Source organism: Squalius cephalus (genome assembly GCF_949319135.1).
Source record: "Squalius cephalus genome assembly, chromosome: 25".
In the NCBI taxonomy this organism is placed as follows: Eukaryota; Metazoa; Chordata; class Actinopteri; order Cypriniformes; family Leuciscidae; genus Squalius; species Squalius cephalus.
The window spans coordinates 9,472,115-9,500,085 of NC_137146.1; the positions used below are offsets into that span (position 1 = coordinate 9,472,115).

General features: G+C 38.4%; 2 protein-coding genes across 5 annotated transcripts; both read right to left on the minus strand.

The window, feature by feature from the left end:
- Positions 1-506: 506 nt before the first annotated feature.
- On the minus strand, positions 507-15,266 carry tnk2a (tyrosine kinase, non-receptor, 2a). 4 transcript variants are annotated; one of them, XM_079863286.1, is made up of 17 exons: positions 15,185-15,266; positions 13,273-13,423; positions 11,118-11,295; positions 10,785-10,855; positions 7,843-8,070; positions 7,595-7,750; positions 6,716-6,993; positions 6,513-6,639; positions 6,288-6,434; positions 6,044-6,138; positions 5,523-5,717; positions 4,661-4,752; positions 4,509-4,553; positions 3,056-4,428; positions 2,880-2,975; positions 2,652-2,779; positions 507-2,364 (listed from the first exon to the last, which is right to left on the minus strand). In XM_079863286.1, the coding sequence occupies exons 3-17, from the start codon at positions 11,278-11,280 to the stop codon at positions 2,358-2,360; spliced, it is 3,201 nt and encodes a 1,066-aa protein (XP_079719412.1). In that variant the 5' UTR covers positions 11,281-11,295; positions 13,273-13,423; positions 15,185-15,266; the 3' UTR covers positions 507-2,357. The 4 variants fall into 4 exon arrangements, with proteins under 4 accessions (XP_079719412.1, XP_079719411.1, XP_079719410.1 ...); XM_079863285.1 differs by having other exon boundaries at positions 3,056-4,452; XM_079863284.1 differs by lacking the exons at positions 13,273-13,423; positions 15,185-15,266 and adding an exon at positions 11,446-11,571.
- A 576-nt stretch (positions 15,267-15,842) lies between these two features.
- On the minus strand, positions 15,843-27,789 carry tfr1b (transferrin receptor 1b). Its single transcript, XM_079863287.1, has 18 exons — positions 27,693-27,789; positions 25,466-25,515; positions 25,153-25,372; positions 22,460-22,760; positions 21,909-22,046; positions 21,619-21,706; positions 21,372-21,497; positions 21,122-21,220; positions 20,672-20,811; positions 20,416-20,576; positions 20,220-20,336; positions 20,052-20,137; positions 19,886-19,949; positions 18,983-19,112; positions 18,774-18,864; positions 18,306-18,542; positions 18,051-18,200; positions 15,843-17,947 (listed from the first exon to the last, which is right to left on the minus strand). Exons 2-18 carry the CDS (start codon positions 25,508-25,510, stop codon positions 17,705-17,707), a joined length of 2,436 nt encoding a protein of 811 aa, XP_079719413.1. The 5' UTR covers positions 25,511-25,515; positions 27,693-27,789; the 3' UTR covers positions 15,843-17,704.
- Positions 27,790-27,971: the final 182 nt, after the last annotated feature.

The window sequence follows — 27,971 nt, forward strand, 5'->3', positions numbered from 1 at the left end:
AATATGAAATATGATACAAGTAACTTTGAAAGCATTCTTTAGCACAGCACTGACATCTAATGGTGGATTAGAGAAATAAAGATTTTGAGAAATCATCAAAGTATCAGCATCCATATTTCAAATATCTTTTGATGCCTGACAAACTAACAACATAACAGCAAAATAAATTTTCATTAATTTGTACTATTTTATGTATTTCATTATATTCTAGAAATATATTTATATTCATTAGACAGCACCATGTCCTGTACATTTTGAAATTCAGTAGATGTTCTGTAAGGCGCAGCTCCACTTCCAGGGTCAGTGGGCCCCATGGTGCAGCTCCACTTCCAGGGTCAGTGGGCCCCATGGTGCAGCTCCACTTCCAGGGTCAGTGGGCCCCATGGTGCAGCCCTGCCTCTTGGAATCTTGCGTTCTGTATAATCTGTGAATACATCTATGAATAGTTGCCATTATACTTCAAACTCAAAAAGGCTGATAAAATAACGAAACCTCATTCACACCAGTTTTAAATATATACTTCATTACAAAAATACATATAGATAATTATAGAATACACATTTATAAAGCTTTTACAGTAAGCCCAGCATTCTGCCACCCAATTCAGAAAAAGTGGGAGGCAACCTACATAAGGTGAGCACTGACACAGGCTATATTTCAAAAACTGAACAACAATTGCAAAGACATGAACACAAAACCAGAGCAGGTAAAACATAACTAGAATACCGAGAATCTGTAAAGGAGGCAGATGAAAATTACAGAGCACACAAGCACAGAGCAAAAGCCTCAATTTGCTTAGTAAGACGTATGTGTGTGATTGATGCACGGTCGACATGTTCTGACAGAAGAAAAATGCACATAAAAAGCTGTTATTCAGTTCCAGTTAAGATCATTTCATTAATACAAACTTCTCCTAATCTTCATACAGAGACTAAGTGCTGTTTCTGAGATATATGAACCTGAGCAAAATCGCAAAATGCAAAGTTCAAAGCAGAGTTCCACTTACCTAAAGTAAATGAAAAATTATGATATTCTCATAATAGCTAAATCAGCAACTGAGAACAACTAGTCCCGTGATAAAGACAATAAAGACCAACAAAACTAACAAGAAACTGATGAATTAAGAATACACTAAGTGCATTTACAGTATTCTCTGCAGCCATCATGGCACATGAAAAATGGGTTTATTCTAAAATAGTCTTGTCTAGCTAGACTTTTGACATGAGGAATGAACATTCTCAGTTCGACCACAGTTTGTTTGTTTTAATCGTGGGTTATCTAAAATAGATTAAACCACAATAATAGAGGCATGGGGGGAAAAAAAAGACCAACTGTGGGTGATCTGTGGCTATGCAGTCTCAGGCGTCGACTAATTTTACCACCACAGAATTGAATAAAACTAACGAAAAACTAGTATAAGCTGAGATTAGCAACAAGGCCTATATACGGCATGCAACATCATGAATGAGAGTTAACCGAAGTATGAGCGTAAAAGATAATGCATAAAGGTGAGGTCATATTATCATGAAATTTCACAGGAAAAAGTCCATCGTCCATTGTCAATAATGTAGCGATGTATGAAGCACAGCTTACACAGAAGTCACTTTCAAACCAAGTTGGTCATTCGCCATGTGACCTTGAACCCTTTGAGGAATCTGTGTGGGGAAATCTTTTACCCTCACACGAAATTGCTGATCACATGGATTTCAATTCCTATTGAAATGACAGACTTCTTACACAAAAATTCGCAGAACAACAGTAAATGAGATTGCACCTTAATGGTCTATACATCCATTCATAATGGTCTATACATCCATTAAAAAGCTTATAATGTCTGACCAGTATACCCTGCAATGTCTTTACATTAAATTAGGAGACGTAGCAACCATTACAACTCATATCGCTCAATTAATATTGAGCAGTGCTGATAAGATTTAAATTATGTCCCCAATATTCAGATGGTTCCAACACCCCTGCATAAAATATTCTGAATAAATAAACTACAAACATTTCACAGGCTGAATGCAGTAGGGTAAAGTCACATTTGATGCAGTGAAAAGCAAACTTTTCTCTATTTTAAAACTTAAGCAAAATATACAGACACAATCTGATGTACATGGTTCATTTTTAACTGTTCACATTGCACTTGTTGTACTTCAAGTAAGTGAATTTTGCATTTTTCTTGTATTGATTATAAGCAGTTAAGCAATGAATATTCAAGTGACCTGCATAATCTATTAGCAAACATCTATTGTATAACTGGTCCACAGTCAAAGAGCTGAATTCTCATTGGATCGATTCTCATTGTCTTTGCTTCGCTGGAACGGAGATCAGCTCTGTTCTTCCTTTTCCTGCCATTAGAACCTGACACAAATCAGAGAGATATGTTGAATATATGTTGTATTCTTCTTTACTTTATTTTTCTGTGTAACACAAAAGACAACATTTAAAGAATTCGGGTTTTTTTACCCTCCATATAATGAATATCAATGGGGTCCAAAACAACACTGGACCCCAATGATTTTCTTTGTATGGACATAAATGTATTGAAAACAAAAAATGTTTCACTGAGGAAAAAAAGTCATACAGGTTTAGAGTAAATTTTCATTTTTGGGTGAACTATTCCTTTAATAATCATATAGTTATACTACCTATGTCTAGATGGACCGTAGGAGTCCAGCATTTGAGTGCTGGCCTGCTCCAGATTCCAGCCACATCTCTCCAGAGCTTCTACGCATTCAGGCCGAGCCTTCAAACCCAGTCGGAACAACTGCTCCACCTACATCAGGAAACAGTCATCTGTGTAAATGCTTCAAAGATCTTTCATCATCCATGAGCACCTGTCTCTCTTTTATGTCTGAAATGAAGCACACAGATACCTTCAGATATTTGACGGACTCCTGAAAGTTCCAGCTGTGTGTCTGAAGGGCCGTTTGACACTCCTCTACAGTCACTCCATGCACCGCCTCCTGCACCTACAGAAACAACCAATCAGTCATCTCAAAATACCATGACATCATTGAGTAGCCAATGGTGATGGTGAAAAATTGCTTACTTGTTGTATCGTGACACGGTTGTAGACACCTGCTTGGGTGCTGCTCGGCCAGGCCAGACTGTTGGAAGTCCCGCTGTTACTAGTGTGGCCGGGGGAAGAACTGGGCTTGTTGACTTGCTGTTGAACCATAGGCCTCACAGTGGCCATATTTGTGTTTTTTTTCTCATTGTTCCCCTCTGAGTCCTTCAAGAACCTCTCGTACTTGTCCAGGTATGCCGGTTTCTCAGGTAGCAAGTAGTAATGAGTGCTGCTGGCCTTCACGCCACCATACACGATAGGGAGGATGCAGGGACTCTTAGCCGGAGTCTGGCCCACTTCAGTAGATCCGTACTGAGAACTTGCAGTGGTGGCGGTTGACGTAGATGATGTGATGGAGGAGCTGGATGGCGCAGAGGAATATGACGACGGGGATAGGCAGGAGCCCAATGATCCGACGCAACAGAGGCTGGATCTCTGCTGAGGGGAGCCGCCTTGCGGCACCATAGGGCTCGGTGCCCGAGAGTTGGGCTGAGAAAGAGCGTGATCCCTTGGGGGTATCTGAGGCGGACAACGGCTCACGTCTTCTTGGTCTCCAAGAGAAACCGACAGTCTGCTGCCATATATTCCTGCCCGCTTAGAGGGCCGCATGGGTGGGATTGGGATTCTTGGAGGGATTTGAGGCCTGTCCTCATAGGAGGAGGGCAGGATGATCTGTCGGTGCGGGACGAGAGCTGAAGGAGTCGGGAGGGGTGAAGAAGGTAGGGAACGTCCAGTCGGAGGGACCCGAAGCTTCACCATCACTTCCCTTTGTAGCTCCTTGAAGATGTCTGCTGATTGCGAAAACGAGTGGGATTCCTCACCAAGCTTGAATGGTAAAAAGAGGTTGTCCTCCACATTGCATTTACCATCGACTTTAATGTCATCCTCTGATTGTGTCTGTTCAGGTACAGTGTCTTCCTGCACCGCAGATGCATTTATGGAGCTCACTTCCATGTCTTCCTGCTCAGCACACTCCAAGGCCACTTCGTCATATGCCGGAAGAGAAGGCAGGGGCCGCATATCCCAATCCACCACAGGGGTAGGGTGCATGGGGTTGGGCAGGGCTCGATTGGGGCTCTGCGGTGGCGCCATATCTAAGATAGATGCGGCGTAGGATAAGGGTGGTTTCGCTGTGCTGGGGTTGGGCGTCTCGGTAATGGGTGAGGGTGATGTAGAGCTGAAACTATCGTCTCCAAAGTCAATGAGTGAGACTTCACTAAGGCGGTCACTCGGCCTAGTGCTTTCCCAAGGCCAGGGGCGTAAACCCAGGTACGTGGGAGTCTTAAGCGAGAGTTTCTTCACACCCGTCACTATCAGATCATCATCATTGTCCAGCACAGAGTCGTAAAATGGTTCTGGGAACAAGTCATAAGGCAAAACTTTAGGAAAATTGGTTTTGTCATGTGATTCTTAGAAGAAAAGAAATGGTTCTTACTCTTAAGAAGAACTGCTGGTTTAGGAGGTCTGGGAGGAGGTTGTTCTGACACAACAGTAAGAAAAGATCAGAAATAAAAGAAGACAGAGAGAAGTGGTGAATTTGAAGAAGAGCAGAACAGCCCAGCTCAACAAGATCAAGCAATTGCTTACTTTTAGCCCGGTTTGGAAGTTTAGTGGGCTTGGCCGTATTTGAATCCATCCCAAGAACATCTGGAGGATCCATAGGATTACCAAGGTACAGACTGAACACAAAGCACATTGGGTAAATAACTAAATAAAACATCTTCATCAGTTTTGACAACACATGTGAAGCAAATCTCACAACGCAACCAAATACATAAACGCGCTGCAAATACTAACAACAAGTGTCGAACCTGCTTATTGTTCAATGTCTACTTGTAAGTGGTGTTGACGATGACCTTAAAGGTGAGTTTTTTGTTTATTTTAACATCCTGATCGTATGTCCGTTGTGAGTATTTGCAGTGTTTTTCTGTATTTGGTTGTATTGTGAGTGTTTGGAGCACATGTGTTGTTAAACTGATGACCATGTTTTCCTCATTTGCTGTTTTTTTTCTATTTGCATGTGTTTTATTTTTCAGTTTCAGCGCATTGAGCTCTTTCGGCCACTGTATCATACAGTTCTTGACATTTTTGAAATCACAAAATGAATAGAGGTTAAATAAAATGTAACATATCAATATTCAAATTTTCCATTAAAATAGTTTAAAAGCAAGAAACTATTTTAATGGAAAATTTGAGTAATTCAAATTTCAAAAACCCAGTAATTCTTAACCTTTTTTACTCAAAAGCCCTGCTATTTCTGGGAATTCTGCTGTAATTACCAGAAATAGCAGGGCTTTTGAGTAAAAAAGGTTAAGAATTACTGGGTTATAATAATATATTGCTGCTCTCTAGTGGTGAACACAAGTAAAGCGGTCTGTTCCCTAAGAGAGAAAAAAATCCATAGAGTCTGCTAACAAGAGGTCAGTCATGCATGGTCATGGAATATTACTCATCGATCTTGTCAGGGGCGCCCCAACTTCGGTGTGGGTCTGTGTCTCCATGGCCTGTGTGGATGAAACTGTGCTTGAGAGGTCGGCTGATGTCGTGAGCAGACAGACCAGCCACAGAGGTCACCACATTCCTCGGGAACTGTCCCACCTTCAGAGTCTGTCTGTTCTGACCTCTCCACCAATAGTTCTCTGCTCTGCAGCACAGAAATTAGGCTGTAAAAACAGACTCAAAGAACTAGAATAAATACACATTTTTTTTCCAAAGAAAGCAAGGCTGCTTTGTTAAACATTCATATCATTAGCATAAATGGTGAAAAACTAGGACAGTCAAGAATAAAATAATTGCAGTTAATTTAATGATTATTAAATCTATTGATCAAATTCTGACTCTGGCATACCTTAAAATGCTTTCTTTCCTGGGCCATAGGTTAACAGCGACCACATAATACAGTGGTTACTCAAACTTGGCCCTAAAATACGGCCTCACCTGCCCTCAAAAAACTCTAAAATCTGTGCTCACCTGCCCTCAATGATAGTGATGATGTCATTGGCATGAATCTTAAGTTTGTCTGGTTCATCAAAGTCCTGCAGTGCCCTCATGTCAGTGGGCATTGTCTATAAGTGAATTAGAAAGACTTCATCAATTAAAACAACCAATAATTAAATTGACATTCTGGTGTATGTGCAATTCAATAAAAAGACTTTGATACAAGGACATTCCAACCAGTATAATCACCTTCTGCTGTTGCTATTCGAGACCTTACCTCCACAAGGAAGTCCCTGAGGGACACAAATGTCGGCCTGTCCTCGGGTTTGGGCGACCAGGACTGCAGCATGACGTTATAAATGTCCTGCGGACAGTCCTCTGGTTTGATAAGCCTCTCTCCCTCCCTATCGATCTTATGGAGAATCTATGCAAAAGGACACACAGATGTCACACCAACTTTACTTACAGAAAAAAGTGTTTAGGGTCAGGTATGTGTGTATACCTGACTACCATTGAGTCCAACCCATGGTTCTTGCCCATGAGTGAACATTTCCCACAATGTTACTCCAAACATCCAGGTATCACTGGCATGGGAGAAGGTACGGGTCTTCAGGCTCTCTGGAGCACACCTGCAAAGCACAGGGCATGTCAACATGGGCTGGGGGAATGAATAAAAAGTAGATGGTGGTCTATAACTCTTCTCACCAGGCAAAAGGGACTTTGTGATGCTCCTGCATCACGTAATGATCATCGTTTTTAGGCAAGGCCCTCATTAGGCCGAAGTCACCGATCTTGATGAGGTCGTTGGAGGCTAACAGGATGTTGCGTGCAGCCAGGTCTCTGTGAATGAATCGTCGGGACTCAAGGTACGCCATGCCACAGGAGATCTGAACGGCGTAGTGGCACAGCACCGCTATCAAAATATGACCCTGACGCTTCCTCAGGCGGTCCAACAAAGCACCCAATGGGGCAAGTTCTGTCACCTGAAGCACAAATAAGATGAGTAGTTCACACAAAAATTAAAACCATTAACAATTTTAAATTTCAAATGTTGAGGAGTCAGTAAGATTTTTTTAGGTTTTTGAAAAAAGGTCTCTAATGCTCAACAAGGTTGCATTTATTTGATCAAAAATACCAGTAATATTGTGAAATATTAATACTACTTAATATGACTTTTCTATTTTAATATATTTTAAATTGTGATTTATTCCTGTGATGGAAAAGCTGAATTTTCAGCAGCCATTACTCCTGTCTTCAGTCACATGATCCTGTAGAAATCATTGTAATGTGCTGATTTGGTGCTCAAGAAACATGTCTCATTGTTATCAATGTTGTGATGCTTATAATATGATATAACATTCAAAAGAACATTTATTTGAAATATATTTTTGTAACAATGTCAAAGTCTTTACTGTCACTTTTGATCAATTTAATGTGTCCTTGCTAAGTAAAAGTATTAGTGTAGTTCAGTTTGATTTGGTTTAGGTTTGTTTGCTATACCATAAAGGTAGACTATATAGGAACATAGTTGTTTTTTTAAAGACACAGAATGCCATTTTTAGTACTTCAATTCTCATTCCTCACCATCTTCATGGGGTGTGTGAGGACAACACCATATAGACGAATGAGATTGTGGTGGTCCAGGGAGTGCATGGCGTTAACTTCCCTTATGAAGTCATCTAGACCTTCACCCTGCTGGTCCAACAGGTCTGTCTTCAGGCACTTTACAGCCACACTCAGCTACAGCAAAGGAAGAAACTCTATGGATTATATTCATTTTGCATATGGATACCTAATCATTACTAGTGATGTTTATCTCCCTTCCCTCTTACCACTCTTCCAGAGGGGGCTTGCCATTCTCCACGTTTCACCACTCCGAAGGAGCCGTCTCCCAGTTTCTCGTAGAGGGTGAGGTCTCTGTCACTGATGAGGCAGGTGAGATCGGCTGGCTGACCGTCTGGTTGAGCTGATGATGGGGATGAGCTGCGGAACACCGCTGGAGTCTGGGAATCGGAGTCAGGACGCTTCCCGGTGAACACCTGCTGGCCCAAGCACAGAGACTACGGCTGAGGGTGATTCCACCTGCCTCTGACTCCAAGATGCAGTAGCTTTTCACACAGTGAGAGGTGTCATTTATAAACCTGGCAGACATCAGTGATAATCTATGTGAAACTTAAATGCAGCTATGAGAGGAAAAAGACTTATTTAAAATCGACATATTTACAAAATCTCCTTCAGTGTTTCACAGAAGAAAGATAGTCATACAGGTCTGCAATGAAATGGGGATGCGTAAATGATGACAGAATTAGAATTTTTATTTTTGTGTGATCTATCCCTATACACACACACACACACACACACACACACACACACACACACACACACACACACACAGTATATATATAACATATATATATAATAATAATAATAATAATAATAATAATAATAATAATAATAATAATTCATTACATTTATATAGCGCATTTCTCAGCACTCCTCGGGAATCTCCTCAACGTACTCAATGTACACTCACCTAAATGATTATTAGGAACACCATACTAATACTGTGTTTGACCCCCTTTCGCCTTCAGAACTGCCTTAATTCTACGTGGCATTGATTCAACAAGGTGCTGAAAGCATTCTTTAGAAATGTTGGCCCATATTGATAGGATAGCATCTTGCAGTTGATGGAGATTTGTGGGATGCACATCCAGGGCACGAAGCTCCCGTTCCACCACATCCCAAAGATGCTCTATTGGGTTGAGATCTGGTGACTGTGGGGGCCATTTTAGTACAGTGAACTCATTGTCATGTTCAAGAAACCAATTTGAAATGATTCGAGCTTTGTGACATGGTGCATTATCCTGCTGGAAGTAGCCATCAGAGGATGGGTACATGGTGGTCATAAAGGGATGGACATGGTCAGAAACAATGCTCAGGTAGGCCGTGGCATTTAAACGATGCCCAATTGGCACTAAGGGCCTAAAGTGTGCCAAGAAAACATCCCCCACACCATTACACCACCACCACCAGCCTGCACAGTGGTAACAAGGCATGATGGATCCATGTTCTCATTCTGTTTACACCAAATTCTGACTCTACCATCTGAATGTCTCAACAGAAATCGAGACTCTTCAGACCAGGCAACATTTTTCCAGTCTTCAACTGTCCAATTTTGGTGAGCTCATGCAAATTGTAGCCTCTTTTTCCTATTTGTAGTGGAGAATAGTGGTACCCGGTGGGGTCTTCTGCTGTTGTAGCCCATCCGCCTCAAGGTTGTGCGTGTTGTGGCTTCACAAATGCTTTGCTGCATACCTCGGTTGTAACGAGTGGTTATTTCAGTCAAAGTTGCTCTTCTATCAGCTTGAATCAGTCGGCCCATTCTCCTCTGACCTCTAGCATCAACAAGGCATTTTCGCCCACAGGACTGCCGCATACTGGATGTTTTTCCCTTTTCACACCATTCTTTGTAAACCCTAGAAATGGTTGTGCGTGAAAATCCCAGTAACTGAGCAGATTGTGAAATACTCAGACCGGCCCGTCTGGCACCAACAACCATGCCACGCTCAAAATTGCTTAAATCACCTTTCTTTCCCATTCTGACATTCAGTTTGGAGTTCAGGAGATTGTCTTGACCAGGACCACACCCCTAAATGCATTGAAGCAACTGCCATGTGATTGGTTGATTAGATAATTGCATTAATGAGAAATTGAACAGGTGTTCCTAATAATCCTTTAGGTGAGTGTGTATATATATATATATATATATATATACATATTGTGTGTTATATATATATATATTTTTTTTTTCTGTTAATTGAAATAAACCTGAAATAAAATAAATGTTTTTTTGTTGTTGTTTTTTTATTATAAATAATTACACTTAAAATAGCATACTAAAAATTAAATAAAAATAAAAATAATAATAATAATTTGTTATATTTATAGTATATAGCGCTTTTCTGGGTACTCAAAGCGCTTTACATATGGAAGGGGGGGAATCTTCTCAACCACCACCAATGTGCTGCATCCACCTGGATGATGCGACGGCAGCCATATTGCGCCAGAACACCCACCACACACCAGTTTACTGGTGGAGAGGAGACCAATTAGTATATATGGGGATTATTAGGAGGCCATGATGGACAGTAGCCTGGTCCTACCAGACTTTCGTACATTTCATTTGTACAGAGTCTGGCCACTCCCCATTGACAGGCGTTAACTTCCTTGAAGGTGGGTACTCTGTTGAAGTTTAAAACTATTGGATCTGCCAATAGATCTGCCCCGCAAATATACCGCAAACCCAGACGACGTACTGAAGTAAAATGAAAATTGAGCAGAAGTTCGTAGGAGGGTGGAGCCAGGCTAGATGGACAGAGGCCACTGGGCAAATTTTGCCAGAATGCCGATGTTACACCCCTACTCTTTTTCGAAAGACATCCTGGTATTTTTAATGACCACAGAGAGTCAGGACCTCGGTTTAATGTCTCATCCCGAAGGACGGTGCTTTTTGACATTATGGTGTCCCCATAACTCTACTGGGGTGTTAGGACCCACACAGACCACAGGGTGAGTGCCCCCTGCTGGCCTCACTAACACCTCTTCCAGCAGCACCCCGGTGTTACCCCGGAGGCCCATGCAGGGACAAACCAGGCTCAGCCCTGCTTAGCTTCAGTGAGCAACCAGTCATATATATATATATATATATGTGTGTGTGTATATATATACACATGTATAATATAGGCATTTTTCATTTCAGGGATTCACACCATACCTTGCTCATCCATGACTTCCGTTTGCACATGGCCCTTCTCCTTTTCACTGCCTCCCACAGCCGTCTCTGACCTGCGGAGCCAGAGAGGGATGAAAAATATATAATAAGATATAATAATATAATACATTATAATATAATATAATATAATATAATATAATATAATATAATATAATATAATATAATATAATATAATATAATATAATATAATATTCATCTTTTTTAAATTATATTATATATAAATAAATAAAATAAATAATTTATTAATAATTTAATGAATTCTTCCAACATTCAAAACTCCTCTCACACAGTTAAAACACATGCAACCCCACTCACCTGGGCGGCCCATGCCGATCTTTTCAAGGTCCTCATTTTTGACATAGTCAAAGTGTGAGAGACGTGTGACATTGAGGTCGTCACGGATACGCAGAAAATACTGCTGGAGCTGCACGTCGGTGAGCAGCTCCATGAGCCACTCCGTACCCTCCTCAGACTGCATGTCTTCACCGTCCGGCTGCACACACACAACATAAGCATAAACAATATTATCCTCCACAGTTCTGCTTCTCAAGTAAATCTGTTATTTTAAGGACATTTCCTGTAACACAAACAAAAATTTTTTTTTTTTTGCTGTGCAGAGGAAACAGTACACAGCATCTTTTACCTCGTCTTTTACATTATAGTGTCGCTGGTAGTCTGAGACTGCCGCCATTTGTGCATGGAAAGCAGTGCTTTCAGGGAGTGTGTGTATGAGTGAACTGCACTCCCTCGGGGTGTGTCCTGTTTTCACAGTAAACTGTCAAGCGTCTCGTCTAATCTGCAAGATATATTTCTTTGATTCTTCAACCTCCCATCAGCCGCAACATGAAGCTCTCTTTCATAAGCTAAAGTCAAGAATAGCATGTGTAATCTGATTCTTCGCCGAAAAAATAGTTGCAGTCTCATGTGAAACTGTGTCTTCTGTTGCAAAACCTCTGCCCAGCCTCCTGAGACTTAGTGTGAAAGATTATTCCCACCCTTTTGGATGAATGAATCAGTGCGCACAGTGCCTTAAATCCAGCTCATTGCAGTCCTGTCCTGTCTTCCAAACATGTCAAGATCCATCTTCCGTCTCATCTCCTTAAGTCTCAGTCAGATGAATAAAAAGGTCACAGCTTGTTAACGGTAAAGCATTTCCATATTAGTGTTTTTTTTTTTCCAGAAGCAGAATTTTGCTTTCTCTTGCTGAGTCACTGCGAGGTGCAGTACGAGTGAGGCAGACCTCAAGACACAATCCTTAAGCAGTATTGCAGTACAAAACAGAATGTGCTCAACATCGCACAGCTTAACCTCGCCCACAAAAAAAAAAAAAAAGAGGGTTATATTGATGTGTCAACATCATTGTTCAAATCCTTTGTTTTATTTGTGGCCATTTTTCTAGTGACAGGAAATTACTGAAATAGGATTAGGAAACATCTCTAGCCGGATTCAAACTCACAAAAGTGTCACCACACTACATGCCAGAGTATGTGCACTATAACGGACGGATGTATAGATAGACAAACAGATTGATGGATGGATGGATGGATGGATGGATGGATAGATACAGACAATGCCCCGACATAACACAGATTTAGCCGACTGACCAATCAGAATCAAGTATTCCAGAGAGTTGTGTAATATATATAAAGAGAGACAAAAAGAGAGAGACAAAAAGGGTGTCAAAATGTCATTGATTCTATTGGGGAAATGTACATCCACTTATGGATCAGTAAATCAGGACGTGTTTACCCATTCACTACTGATTTATGCAGCTCTTTCGAAAGAGAGAGAGTGGGGAAAGGTGTAGAGAGAATGTGATTGTGAGTTGCCTAAACACCCTGAATTAAAACAGCCCACACACGTGCATAAAACATATTTATTCACACTTTTTCACGAAACGCGTAAACCATCATAAATCACCCGCTGAGTGTGACAATGACGCATTAACCCTTGGCAACTAGAGCATGACTAAGAGGAGCAGACAGAATGCCACATGGCATCTCTTTCCCTTCTAGAGATCCTCTACGCGCAAATATGAGGATTTCCAATACAGGACACTGTCGTAGGAGACAGGGTAGGGTGGAAATGTCCACCCTCTTAAACTCTGATACTGTGAGATATTATATACTTATGCAACGGACTCACACTGGCCTTATATAGTGGTACAGCAGGTTTAGAAACCATATATTAAATATTTCATAACCAATTTAAACTATTCAGTCTAAACAGAAATAGATAGATAGATAGATAGATAGATAGATAGATAGATAGATAGATAGATAGATAGATAGATAGATGGACCTTATAAAGAGGTACAGCCCATATAGAAACAATATTCTAAATATGTCATAACCTATTTAACAATTCTGTCTTTTATTCAGGACATTCTAAGTTTAGAGAACTAAATATAGCCTTGCTTATTTATCCAGCAAGGCATTTATGGTGAAATGATATCTAGAAGTGGTCTTACCAAGCTTTAGGCCAGTCCCGAGGTCTTCAGAAAATGTCCACTAAATAGAAGATGTCAGGGACGGTCCTCTGGCGGTCCAGTATTTGACAAGGCCATGACAGGCACATATGAGCCAAATCAAGGCCACTTCTTCTGACTAGGCAACGTCAAACTGCACAACAGATTTACATATGCAGAGATGAGTAATCATGGTGAGCTTTTATTATCTTATTACAATGTGTATTTTCAAACATTTGATAGTGATTGCAGAGATTTGCACACATAGATGCACGCAAGAGGGATAATCGTGAACCGTGTAAGGCAGGGTTCACCGATCTCGATCCTGGAGGCCCGCTGTCCTGCAAAGTTTAGCTCCAACCAGCTCCAACACACCTGTTTGAAAGTTTCTAGTATGCCTAGTGAGACCTTGATTAGCTGGTTCAGGTGTGTTTAATTGGGGTTGGAGCTAAACTCTGCAGGACAGCGGCCCTCCAGGACCGGGATTGGTGAACCCTGGTGTAAGGTGAACATCATCCAGTTTACATATTCAAATCGTTCTTGTGGACTGACTTATCTCTTTCATTCAATGAACAAACACGCCCTGAACGAGTCAGTTGCTGAATTGGGAACTGCATACTAGCAGACTGCTCATAAGAGAAGTAGCTATGCTAGTATGTGGTTTCCGAATTCAGCAAGTGTTTTGAATCTGTATAAGACTCTGACTTAATATGTACTGTATAATAACGCTTGTTTTGGTCACAAACGAGTCGACTCTGTGTTAAACAAATCTGTTGAGTGAATGATTCAATGAATCATGTCATTCATTAAACACTTTTGCCACTTGCGCAACAACAGCATTCAAATCTAAATGAATCTTTTTGGAGAATGGATTCAAAAGATTTGAATAACTGAAAGTAATATAAATGTTATTTTAGCATCACTGAGATTTGTATTCATCATTTTATTTTTAAAATGTTAGTAATTTTGTTGTGTTTTTGTCATTTTAGTTATTGAATTTTTTAAATGTCTAGTTTTTATTGATTTTTATTTCAGTTTTAGTTATTTTAGTAGGCTACATCAAGTTAAACTAAATGAAAATGACAAATGTTGCTTTGGAAACTAAAATAAAGTAAGAAATAAAATAAGATTTTGTTTTTCATTTAGCATTTATTTTATTTCATGTAACTAATTTTTTTTTTTAGTTAACTGTAAAAATAGCCCTGATCTAAATCCAGTTGAATTCTATACCAAGACTTGGCAACCGGATAGTTGGGATAATGAACTATATTACCTGGGGATATAATTGTTTATTGTTTGTGACTGAATTATTAGGCTATTACATATTGAACAGTTGCGTTTTGTCGTATTGCTGTTGAGTCGTGCTAAAGAACACCATTTACCCGTGATATATCACTGCAATGCACTCCATCTTGTGGTTTATTTCTTTAAATTATAACATTTTATTAGAAATTTAGCTTAGATCGAATATAAATATAAATCATAAGCCGGGCAGTCGGTCCAAAAGGAACTATGTAAAACGTTTTGAGTTTCCCATCTGGACAGCATTTTCAGGAACCATAAGCGCGTTCGAGTCTTCATCTCAGGCCCATCAGTGTGGTCTAGCTAGACAGCACGCTAGGTTTTGAGACACAGCCACTCTTCCTTATTTCAGATAGAGGCGGACATAACAAGCTAATTCAAACAAGCGTAAGTAACCTCTCTATAAATAGATAGTTTAGTTCAACCAAATAGGCATTAAAGGCCGGTGTTATAATACTGATCACATGCTCTGTAGTGATGCAGTCAGTCAGTCATCAGGATGGTTAGCGCAGAGGTACCTGCATTGATCAGTGCCGCAGTCCGAGCTCACATTCATGTAGTTTTGAGTGAATTATATAACAAAACAGACAAGCCTGTCAAATGATATACTTACCTCTTAAATATTCGTTTTAAAGAAAGAGAATAAGCTGATCAGCGGCCGTAATCCTTCTTCACCCTCGGTACAAGGATGCATCTCTTTCTTAAAGCGACAGCGCTTTTTACGCAGACGAGCGCGCGGGGGCGTTTGTATCTGGATGGGAATCTTATGTGGTTCTTAAACTAAGCTAAATAGATAACGAATGAAGATTTAATATAAACGAGGCATTTGAACATGTGTGATTGGACACTACAATGTTTTAGTTGCGGCACATTCTAAGGTAATTTACTATAACATCGTCAAGTGACGTCCTAGTATAATTAACCTGATGAACACTGAACAGCCAGCACCTGGTTTTCATGGTGCATTATGGGGATTTTGCACTCATTACAGCATATTTGCTTCAATTGCTTGTGAGGACCACCAACTCACACACACACTTTATTTTATAAATATAGACGAAGCCAGTTACAAATACACTATTATAACATATCTTTTGGAATTTTTTTTTTTTTTTTTTTTTTAAATGTTGGCCCTCAGTTTAGCAAATATGAACACAAATGTTTGTCCCCATCAGGACCAAATTAAAGACAAATATGTTCAATGTTTTTCACTACAGATCTGTTTTATGTCTTGTGAGGTAAGAAAATAATAATAAAGTCTTACACAACAGTAAACATACAAGCAATGCCAGAGTTTATTGCAGAGCAAATTAAGGTTGACAGATTTGACAGATATCAGTTCTAACAAGTAATCAAATAGTTGTAACCCCAACACATTCAAAAGATCAATTTCAACTTCCCTGCTATTTATTTTGATAAACATAAATTTGGTAAATCATCCCCACTTGTCTAAGTAAAAGTTAAATTTAGATTTGATTCATGCACATTTTTACATGCTATGAAAGATCAAACAATTTCTGTTTCTGGTAAGTGCCACAAAGAGGAGAAAAGACAGTTTCAGAATAGTATGCATAATTTGCTAAATGTGTCCACCAAACTTTGTCAGAAGTGCCTTCAAACATGAAACCATTACGTAAAATCAGCAGTAAGGTAATCAGTCATACATCATATTTAAATCATTATGCAATATGACCACATCCTCTTTCATTACATCTGCCTTAGAAAAATAAGTACAGAATTAAACCACCAAAAAGAAAAAATCTGAGTTTCTACTCAAATTATAATTACACCTTTTTCAAAATCGCAACAGAAACAGACCAGAAAAGTGAAATCTGAAACAAGAACCCAATGAAACACTGAAAAGAAACTGACTCTGATAAACAAAAGTCATGACGAGATGTAACTCACAACTTCAGTAGTTATCTAAAGTTATTAATAGAAACAAAGCAGGAAAAAGCCACACAAAAAAAATGAAAAATATTTACATAAACTATGGGAAACACTGTTCCCGATAATTTGATCCACCCTACAGTGAAATATGAGGATCACTGCCCTCGATATATACACGCTGGTAGGCAAAAACTACCTTCAAACACTCCACATTATGGAAGACACTGCTCCCGATAATGGTTTTAGAATAGAAATATAAATGTTACACAGAAATGCTGTTGTCACTTAAATATTGAGCCCACGAGTTTGGTCAAATGGAAACCTGCTTTGCCAATTAAATGAATTGTTTCAGACCAACGAGAACTAAAAAGATACTTCAAGTTCAATGATAAGATCTTAAAAACCATTCAAAATCATGACTCAACAGACCAAACTTTTTTTTTCTGGTTTCAGTTTTGCCAATTTATGGCTTTTCTTAAAAAAAAAAAAAACTTTTAAGAGGAACTGCTCCGTGAGTAATAAAACAGGTGCTTTTGAGCTTATTTCCTCAAGCACCTGTAACAAGAGACATTTCTGATGCCAGCTGTTGGTAACATGCATTTCTGTTAGCAGATGCTGCTTTTAAGAACTGACAGTATAACCGTCACAATTATGGAAGACACTGCTTCCGATAATTTAAAAAATAAGAAGACACTTTTATAGTGAACACTGTCACTGATAAATAAGAAATAAATATAGTATGTCCCTCAGTTGGTCACAAAGTCTGAGTTTGGGTTTTTTTACATGAAACTAAAATCCCCAACTAGCAGCCGAGTGCAAGGTTTACTCCATATGCAACTTGATAATGAGTCATAGATGAGGAAAAACATCTTGAGAAAAATAACAACTAGAACTTGAAATGCACCCTAAAATCAGTTTTCAGAAGTGCAGAATAATAGCAGAATATGATATTATTTATCCTTAGTCAAGCAATAATAATACTTGTATAATAATTAGATATTATAATCAATAAATTATATAGATATTATTCTTATTTTATTATCTCAATATAGTTCTCAATGTTTAAAGAACTTCCACAATTTAACTTAACTCTGCCCTATCATACATTTTGAAGCATCTTGGGCAAAATTCATTGTTCCAAATCAAATCAAATCTACTTTCATAGTGGCAGGATTATGCGTGTATCGAAAAGCACTTTTAAGCAAAACCGATGTCAGGTTGGTTGATGCAATGCTGAAAAATGCTATATCTCGTTGTCTAAGGACCAGATATCTCCAGCCAGGTCATTGGCACAGCCCTGGATGGTCCAGGTAAGTAGAGCAAAATCTCTTAGGACCTGGTCTTTGTCGAAGCTTGCTTTTTTTTTATGCACATCATCCAGGTACTTTTCCAGATCTGTGGCGGTTTGCCACCCATTACCAAAGAAAACGTGGCGGAACGGGATCTCTCTCAAAGAGATGTAAGGGGACAGAAAATTATGCTCCACCTTAAAAGAGGGAAAAAAAAAAGACAAGAACATGAGAACTTGGCCAATATGCATCAATCAATGATACAAGATGCGCCTAGAGAAGCCAAGAGAATAACTTCACCTTCATTATGCGGTTATTGATTATGCGACACATCTCGATGTCATCCAGGTCGCTGTCCTTGATGTCAGTAGCTAGAGAGGCTGCGGCACGGCCAAAGGAGCTCTTTGCTGCGTTCAGCCACTCCGTTGACAAAGACTCAATTTGATCGACCTGTTGAAAGAATTTTGAGAAACGAGCAAGTTATTTAGCAAATTCAAAACTGGTTTAAGTAAACCAGCATAGCAAAACCATCATGCATATGACAAAAAGCATTACCTTGTCAGATTTGAGACTGTTAACACGACTGATGATGGCGCTCACGTGATCTGAGATCACGTTGCCATACGTGGTAACGTCCAGTTTGAGAATGTGGTCATGAACGAGACGGAGGGCCATCTGCCCAGCAACCTGAGCAGCAACCAAGGACCGCTGAACCACATTCTGACCGGTGACACGATCCAGTTCACTTTTACCATCCATATCGGTTCCAAAATACTCGTAGTCACCAGTGGCCTGGTGAAAGAAATCGAAAAATGAGTATGCAAACATCTGGATGACCTTTATGAACAGAGTAACACTTAGGGCCATCAGTCTCTTAAAAGCACAGGGTAGTGAGCTTGAATAGTAAGAAAATGGCTTTTTGGGGAACTTAAGTAAGGTTAGGCACAATGATTAATTTATCAATTCATTAATTTTTTTATTGTTAAATTGACAGACCAATAAAACATTACAAAACACACTTACCTGAGAAGAGATGAAACTAAAAGACACAGATGGGATTCCAGAAAAGGCCAGGAAAGGATATGCAGCATCATCCATCTGCATTGGCGTCAGACTGGGCATAAAACGACAACTGATTCAAGAGCATGTGCATGGCATATCACCACAGAAACAATCATGATTATCTTGATGTTTCGATCCATTATAGCAAAAATCAAAGCAGATTTACTCACAGAGATGACAAACTTCCACCGTAACTCTGGAGAAGGCTTGAATCTGACCCACTGTTTTTGACTTTTTTCAGGGTGTTCTGCAGAAGGGTGTGCAACAAAGGACTGGCAGAAGCTCTAAAGGAGCCCACACCTGATGATTAAATAGAAACATTTCATTTTTTAAAGGATATGGAGAAGAGTAGGGAAAGAACCTACAAATTACATTAGCGGAACTCGAACTTGTCCGCCACATGATCACCATAGAATTTCTCAGGTGCATAGGCACTACTATGTATTAGGTAATATTAACTGCCATGTATCTTTTCCAATATGATGTGTTTTTATGACAAAATCAAACATCTTGGAATTTCGGAAGTGTTGAATGAATGGTTTACAGAAATGCATGCTATTCAGAAAAAGGCATAACAGAGATATTTAATTATTTATTTTTCAAGTTATTCCATCATTCACACTGATAAAAAACTGTTGGGAAAAGATAATGATGTATAATAATTTAACATCTTGCTACTCTCAACCTGAAGAACATAATTTGTATTACAGCCTTCATTTGAAATGTCTGAAATGCTGCTAGCCCTAGCCAAATTATGTAGATAAGTAAAAAAGAGAAAGAGGAAGCAGAAGAAGAGGAAATAGAAGGATCAGTACAAACACTTCAGTTCTTGGACCCCTACTACTACTACTACTAATAATAATAATATCTATGTGTAAACAGTGAAGAATTAATACAACAAAAAAACAGTCATGACATTCTGTCTTTACAGGAAATTGTACAACTTGGTACGGAAACACATTGAGATATCGTGACAAACCTTAATAGAGATATATATATATATATAAAACATTTGTAATTTGTTGTACAAAAGCCTATAATAAACTTTGATCACTTGCACTCAGTAAACTTACCAGTAACAACCCCATCCAAACTGATGTAGGTAAAGGCTTTCCTGTCCAGTGATGCCCAGTATCCCTGTTTAACACAGAAGAAACAACACGTTACAAAACCGTAACTGAGCTTTAAAACAAACTGCTTGCAATTATTGCCAAGCACAGATGACATTGGCACACAAACCTCAAGCCATTCAGTAACTCCAACGTTACCAAAATCCCCTGCAGTCCAGCTGGCAAACACAATGCTTCTTTTGGGTTTGAAACCATCTAAGGTGAAGAGGACAAGGAGTGAACACATGCCACAATCTACTGACAGACTGCATTTGAACACAGGTAGAGAAGAACATACCTTTCTTCAACTCTGTGAAAACCCTTGCAAGCTCCATCAGAAGAGTAGTGCCAACTGTAGACTTGGCATATCCCCAGCTCAGGGAGTCCCTCTGCGCTCCAATCACGACATAGCGATCTGACGGATTCAGACAACCACAATGAGACTGAAGACGTTCAGATCCCTAGACTTATTTAAGCAAAATGTAGAAACTCACCAGGGTCAACGTATCCTTTGATGACTCCAAACACGTTATGGATCTTGGTGTCAACAAGCTTATTATAGACAGCTACGTCTACTATGTCAGTTTCTTGTCCCAACTTGTAATCAGGGAAGTTACCTCTAAAATGATCAGGAACTTTGCTTGGTTGCATTTTTCTGTGAGAAATTAAAGAATACCAATTCAGTTTGATGTTTCTGGAAAAAGATTTTTTTTTAAAATGTGATCAAAGTAAACCAAAACTATAACGTACGCAAATATTTGTTGTGCCATTTTATTAGTAATCGTCTGGGCGAGAATTCCTGGAAGACCAGAGGACCTGATTGGAGGAAACTGTGTGTGATTAAAAGACGGGAATCCTGGGGTGTAAGGATCACCTGATCCAAGGTGGACCTGTAATTAATGACCAGAATGAATGAATGAATGAATAAAACATTTATGATTTTACTTGTTCAATTCATTTTTAAATTCAGTTCAAACCATCACTGTTACTGATTTTTAATGTATTGTAAAGTCAAAATTTAACAGGCAATTCATATTGCCTTTGCCATTATCTAAAAAAACATTCTAATAAATATATTATAAAATAAAATATAATTAGTCTTTCAATTTGAAATAAATATTTATTTATTTAAATTAAAGAAGTTGTAATAGCAAAACAGTCAACACAACCATATGAATTTCATTCTTCTGCATAACTTACATGACCATAGAGATCAGTGTCCTCAGACATTGTTTTATAGTCAGCCTGGTCTGGGTAGATCAGAGCTGCTACTGCACCCATCTTAGCAGCATTCATAACCTAAAATGGTGACAAACATATTTTGATCAGCACTAGCAAAAAGTATGTTGCTATTAATAGACTGTTACTGTAAATGGAGTTGGGCACATTTAACCATGAGTGTCTAGCAAAACACTAATAGTTCAGAAAGAAAATTAACTTAATGCATCACCTTCTGTGCCATGCTGATTTTTCCAGCTCTCATCAGTACGACAGACCCATTTAGATTTACTTTGTATTCGTTCGTCACAGTCTGCAGGTCAGCAAGCTCACCATAGTTGACGTACACCACTCTGCCCTGTGAATATAATTGTTTGAGAAAATAATTGAGAATGCAAGTCATGGGACAACTACATGACTGACAAAACAAGCAAAAAAAGAATGTCAATTGTTTCCTGCAGAGGAATATGAAGGCTCACCTTTTTACGTCCTGTTTCACTGTAAGCCAGGAAACCCTTTGGACTTCCGATCTCCTCTGAACCAAACCACACTTTGTTTGGACTGGCGCTTTTAGGGTTAAAAACAGTCCAGATTACAAATAGCACAATCAAAGGAAGATGGAAGAACTATGACTGCAGCTACTAAGGTGTTCTAACGTGTTGCTATGCGTTTTTTACGGTGTTCAACTGCTGTGCAGTTGCCAGAGTATACTTGCTGGTTGCAGAGTGATTTCTTTTTATCGTACAGTGTTTCTGGAGAGCCTACTGACCTGTTAGGAAACTGTAGCTTCACATAGTGCTCATCAACCCAGGGTTCCATTTTCAGTTCCGTGAAAAGATCATGGATTTTGTCACCTAACTTGTTATCTACAGGTGATCCTGCATAACGGTCCCTCTGGGAATTCTCACTTGATGGAAGAACAATGGAAAGTCAAAAAAGAACAATAGCAGATGTGTACATTTACTCATTCACAATTGTGTTAAATGTTTAAACTGACAATGCTAACAATAATCAATAATATTAAAGGTAACATTTTAGTTTAGGGTCCAATTCTCACTATTAACTACAACTTGTGCTTCAAACTCTTAATTACTGCTTATTATTAGTTGTTTTATTGTTAAATTTAGGTATTGGTTAGGATTAGGGATGTAGAATAAGGTCATGCAGAATAAGGCATTAATAATATTAATCACATATTATGTGCTTTATAAGTACTAATAATCAGCCAATATCCTAGTAAAATGTTTGCTAATAAGCTAGTTAAAAGTGAGAATTGTATCCTGAACTAAAGTGTTACCATTTTAATGATTTAAAAGATACCTTAATTTTGCTTTGATGTTTTCAGATGACAGTTTATCATTCAGAAGTTTAACAATGTCACTCCAATCCATAGAGGGTACAGGAGCATCATAATTAACATCTTGATTTTCTTGAACCTTTTGAGTTGGCTGAACTTCAGTGTTTTTAACCTTTTGAGTTGGCTGAACTTCAGTGTTTTGAACCTTTTGAGTTGGCTGAACTTCAGTGTTTTGAATCTTTTGAGCTGGCTGACCTTCAGAGTTTTCCAAAGAGCAGGAAGGCAACTCAGATTTACGGTGGACATAGTATCCAATGACTAAACCTGGCACAAGAAAAAAAAAAAAGAGAAAAAAATAAACAAGAGAGTAGTTTCTCACATGAGTCCTAGGATAAAACTGAGAACAATAATTACTTATTGCATGGCTCTCTGAAACACTTCATTTTGATTGGTCACTCACAGCATTATGGGGTCAAGCATTTTTGTACTGAACTGACCATCATCCCTGGACACATTTATATCACTTTTAACAAATGAATTAAATCAATTTCATATCTGTTTATTTATATTTACATGGTAAACAGTAAACAATTTATGAAGTGCATGGGATAATGCACATAAACCAAGAATCATACAAGATCACCTGATCACCTTTCCGCAATGTGGAATCATGGAATCCAGACATAAAAATGGAATTTACTGTATAATGTGGAATGTCATAGATTTGGCAAACTTTGGATGAACAAAAAGTATGGGTGTACACTAGGGCTGGGCGATAAAACGATAACGATATGTATCGCGATAGACACGTAATCAATATCAATAAAAAATGCGTTCGATAAAACGTTCGATATTTTTTTTTTTTTTTTTCGTCGGAAGAAACCAGCAAAGCAAGTTTGATTGCATGAACAAAGGCACTCACTCTCTAGTAACTAGATAAAACAGGAAAAGTCAGCTCGCCTGACTTAAAGTCTGACCGACCGTAGTCAGACCAATGTCATCTGCAGATTATGCAAGACCGTCGTCAGTTTCTCTGTTATTCGCGTGCTGCTGATGCGCTGTTCTAGCGTGTGCGTTTCTCAGCGCATACATGTGAAGCTCACATGCACTAAAAGCCTGTCTACCAGCGCCTGAATACTAAGTTATCTTTCGAGTCTTATTTTGCTAATACTGTACACACAAGGTTTACATAAACTAGTCGGATATGTCTAAAGTGAAAGCAAACTTGAGAAAATTGAGAGAAAATCTGCTTGTCAAATGCGTGTATAATAGACGCGTCGCGCGCAGCTCTTAAAGAGACAGTAGTAATAGTAAACACGCTGCCGCTTGTCCTTAAAGGGATAGTTCACCCAAAAATAAAAATTATCTCATTATTTACGCACTCTAATGTTGTTCCAAACCTGTATTAATTGCCTTCTAATATTTTCTAATATTAATATTTTGAAGAATGTGGGTATCCAAACAGTAGCTGGTCCCCATGGACTTCCACAGGAGAAAAATACACTATGGAAGTCACTGGGGTACATCAACTGTTGGTCATTCTTCCAAATAACTTTTATTTTCAACAGAAGAAAGAAACTTATTCGAGTTTAAAACAACGTGAGAGAGTAAATTATGAAAATTAGAATTTTTAGGAGAACTATCCCTTTAATGTTAATAAAACAACAAAATGTAAAGAGAAAATCACTCACTGCTCTTGACTAATAACTTTATTAATAGCTTTAATAAGTATCAATGTATAATTTATAGAAAATAGAAAAATAGATTTATAGAAATAAATCGTAATATTATATTTTTGCCATATCGCCCACCCCTTTATAAAGCATTTCTTACGTATTCTTTAATTTTGCACCTTAATGTTAAGAGATAATTGTTAAGTGTTCATTGTGATTTTAGACTTTTGAGTTTTTCATGGTCGTGTTGACATGTCTGCCTTTATAACTGATGGGATTATAATCAGAGGTAGGTTAAGTTTAAAATAAATAATCTTTAAATGTAATATATTTGTCTCCTGGACTGGTCCTTATTTTAAATATGTTATAAAAAAATTCAATAATTATCGATATCGACCGATATGAAACACTTATATCGTGATACAGTTTTCAGCCATATCGCCCAGCCCTAGTGTACACTTAATCAAATCATGATATGATCTCACCATGATATGATCTCACCGATGTGACCACTCTAGGCTGTTCCCTGGAGCATACGATCACATCAGTGTGATTATAATGTTCAGTGTGTCATGTGATCAACTGCTAAATTCAAATCTGCTCTAGCAGAGACAAATGCGCTCTGTACTTGTCAAACATCACAACTGTTCATTGTTTTCAACCACATAATGTTTCAGACATTTAAATACACACGAGTACAAGAGAAAGTTTGTAAAATACACACTTACGTTGATGGACGTAATTTGATTTTATACATATCAGATACATATAGGTAACTATAAAGTTTACTCTATTCTTCTTCCAGTTCACTGGCCACTTACTTTCATGTCCTTCAGAAGAAGTGGATGAATTTACATGATGTAATTCTGGCAGCTCTAAAATGCCAGCATCCAGCGCCCATTGTAGATTAACTAACATGATCATTATAAATGTGTTCAAACGACCATAAGGCCGCTAGTTTTTTTATTCTTTAATAATGACTGAATGATATTTAATGACATTAGGATATGGTAAAGAACTGAATAAACTACAGAAACACTCACCCACACAGAAGATAGTCAGTATTACACCCACGCAAACCAGAATCCTCCACTTGGTCAATGGCGCAGAAACACTGGATCTCATGTACTCGTCGCGTTGCACGTGTCCTTGTTCTGTACCATCCATTTCCTCCTCCTCACCTTCCACAGAGAGCTTCACCTCCACACGACTGCTGTCTCCATCAGGATTCTGACTGAACCGGCTGTATGAGCGACCGTTTACCTGTTAACGGGGGGGGGGGGGAAATAATTAAGCTTCAAATTCCAGAGAAATAGACAAAAAGTCAATGACAAGTTTGTTCAAAACAGAACTTACTATTCTCGAAAACTTCATTTTGGCTTGGGTAATTGTTCCCGCCATGGAATCTGAAATGGAAGAGATATTAGCAACAAAGTTTCTCACAAGATCAGACAAAGAGCCCTTTTTTAAAGACTCTAAACACAGACCTACTTGTTCAAAGTCCAAACATTATTTATCCACTGAAAAAAGGACTTGTCTTTTGATTCGTTGAACTGCATCCAAAACCCAGAGCCGCCCTCTACAGCGGCTCCAGAGCTAGTTAAAGCAGTGATAGGAATCAATATGGCGATTATATAATGTTGATAATGTGACGTGCACCAAAAACATTTAGCCAACTAATTGTGAAATACTATGTTTAGTTTAAATCTAGTGGCCCAATAACCCATTAACACTAACTAAAGGAAGAGTGACAAATACAGATGGAAAAATACAAAATTACTTTTACATTTACGTATTTAGTAGTTGCTTTAACTAAAGCATCTTTTAACAAGAGAAACATAGGCAATTCAACCCAAATCCAAAAATATTTAAAGTATACAGTACAATGCCAGATACAGCTAGATTATGGCAGAGGAGAAATGTAAAGAAAAATGTATTGTGTTGGCGTGCATTGGTTTAAGGTTTAAACTGGTATATTAAACAGCAACTATCCAGATGAACAAGCAATGACAGAAAAATTAGAGCCACAGGTTTATGACCCAAATTTTTTTTTTTTTTGAGAGATAGTCTTTGTAAAAACTGTGGCTTTATAATTAGTCAAAAAATACTTGTTGCAGGACATACTTCCCAATAATGTCTGTTGTTCTGAGGTTTATTATATAATTTTTCTGCATTCAACTGAATCTACAATTGTTTGAATGACAAAAACAAATTGTTTCATTAGAGGAAGTAGTTAGTTGCATGTGGCTAAGATAACTTCCTACTAATTCAACCACCAACAGCCACAATTGGCGCCAATTTCACAGGAAAGAGTTTTGACAGATTACAAAAACGCTAGAAGGCCAACGAATGAGTCAGGACACTCCTAAATAAACTTTAAGCCAAACCCAATCCAACTTTTGCCTTAGTTTGATTGTACCCTTGATGATGCCAATGATATTTCAAGGTTCTTGAGCACAAAACAGCATTCATCACGTTTCAACGACCTTGAGCAGAAAAATAATTATAAAAAGTATAAAGCGGGTTTAATAATCAAATAAAAAAATGAAATTACAATCTCCTCTCTATTCTAAGTCCAATTAATTTATTCATCCAGCAAAGGTGATCAACATGTCAGCCCAATGAGTATGGGGGGGATGGGGGTGTCCCCTTCCATGCATAAATGCAATTTAAGCTCAATTAGACATGGAAGCATGAAGATATTATCCTTCAAGACATGTGAGAGTCACAAACAGCATCAGACATTGATATGGAGGAGGGTTCATAATGATTTCTATTGTAAATCAGCTTATAAAACACTTAATGCAGAGCATTGAGAACCAACAAAATTAGAAAATATATTTTTTAACGTTATTCTCATCTCCAGACTACAAGGTTACAAGGTTACAAGGAAGTTCCTTGTTACAGCACATGCAGCAAGGACGAATATGAATAGGCTACATTTTTTAATTTATTTTTGGCTGTATGTAAAGTAGTCATTAGGTTTATATAAGAAAATAAGGCAAATTCATTTATTACTCTTTATAGAACACTTGAAGGTCAAAGATTTTTAGCACTTCCTGCCCACGTGCTCGTGGCCCAGAAATATAGTTCATCATTACTTCAGCCAATGTTCTAGAGAAATAATTAATAGAACACAACCTTAAGCACGAATTAATATTAAATTCAGATCATTTTATGCAAAGTAAGACCTTTTTATTGTTGTTTATTATCCATTTAATTTTCTATTTTAGGTCTGTATTTCCGCCTACATAATTATCGTCAAAGAGACTATCTACTGATCTTTCTAGTTTTAACCACATAAGTAATGTGTATGTTTAACATTTTAACAATAGTGTAAACCGCTAAAAAACATACAACAACAATCAACTTATTTATTCACCCACAGCATGGGACGAGGTTCAATGACAGTAACGTTACACGATATTCTCACCGAGCTGTCATTGCAGCCATCCTGCTAATTCATAAAAGATGGAGCGTAGAGGCATATTGAAGTGCAACATTCTTGCTTTTACATGAGAATACTGGTCCTGTAAATGAATGTTTCTTCTTATGTGTGTGTTGTTTAAATGCCAGTACTTACTTGCAAAAGCGAATTTTGAATGTCCTGAATGTTCTCCACGCGCTTGGTCGCCTACACCGGTTAGGGTGGAACACACACTGCACGTACACACTCGCGCAGGCGCACTGGCGCAGATCTAAACGTCACTTCCTAGTTCCTTCCTATGGTTCCTTCCACTGATCTATATAAAATGAAATTAAATAGATCAGTGGTTCCTCCTAACAGGCTTGTTGATCAGATGTAGCCTACACTTCACATGGACAGTGCCAAATAAATTTCTGTTTCATAATTATTACCCTT

Bases quoted from the DNA above. Each gene is read 5' to 3' on its own strand.
- tnk2a (XM_079863283.1), bottom strand. From the start codon at position 11,493: ATGGCGGCAGTCTCAGACTACCAGCGACACTATAATGTAAAAGACGAG. The intron at 7,751-7,842 runs GTAAGAGGGAAG...CCTTTGCTGTAG, and splicing joins AAGCCCCCTCTGGAAGAGTG to CTGAGTGTGGCTGTAAAGTG. The intron at 6,994-7,594 runs GTGAGGAATGAG...TTTGTGCTTCAG, and splicing joins TCACACACCCCATGAAGATG to GTGACAGAACTTGCCCCATT.
- tfr1b (XM_079863287.1), bottom strand. From the start codon at position 25,510: ATGGCGGGAACAATTACCCAAGCCAAAATGAAGTTTTCGAGAATA. The intron at 21,498-21,618 runs GTGAGCCTTCAT...TTATATTCACAG, and splicing joins GTGAAACAGGACGTAAAAAG to GGCAGAGTGGTGTACGTCAA. The intron at 18,865-18,982 runs GTGAGTAAATCT...TTTTATGCCCAG, and splicing joins GGTGGAAGTTTGTCATCTCT to TCTGACGCCAATGCAGATGG.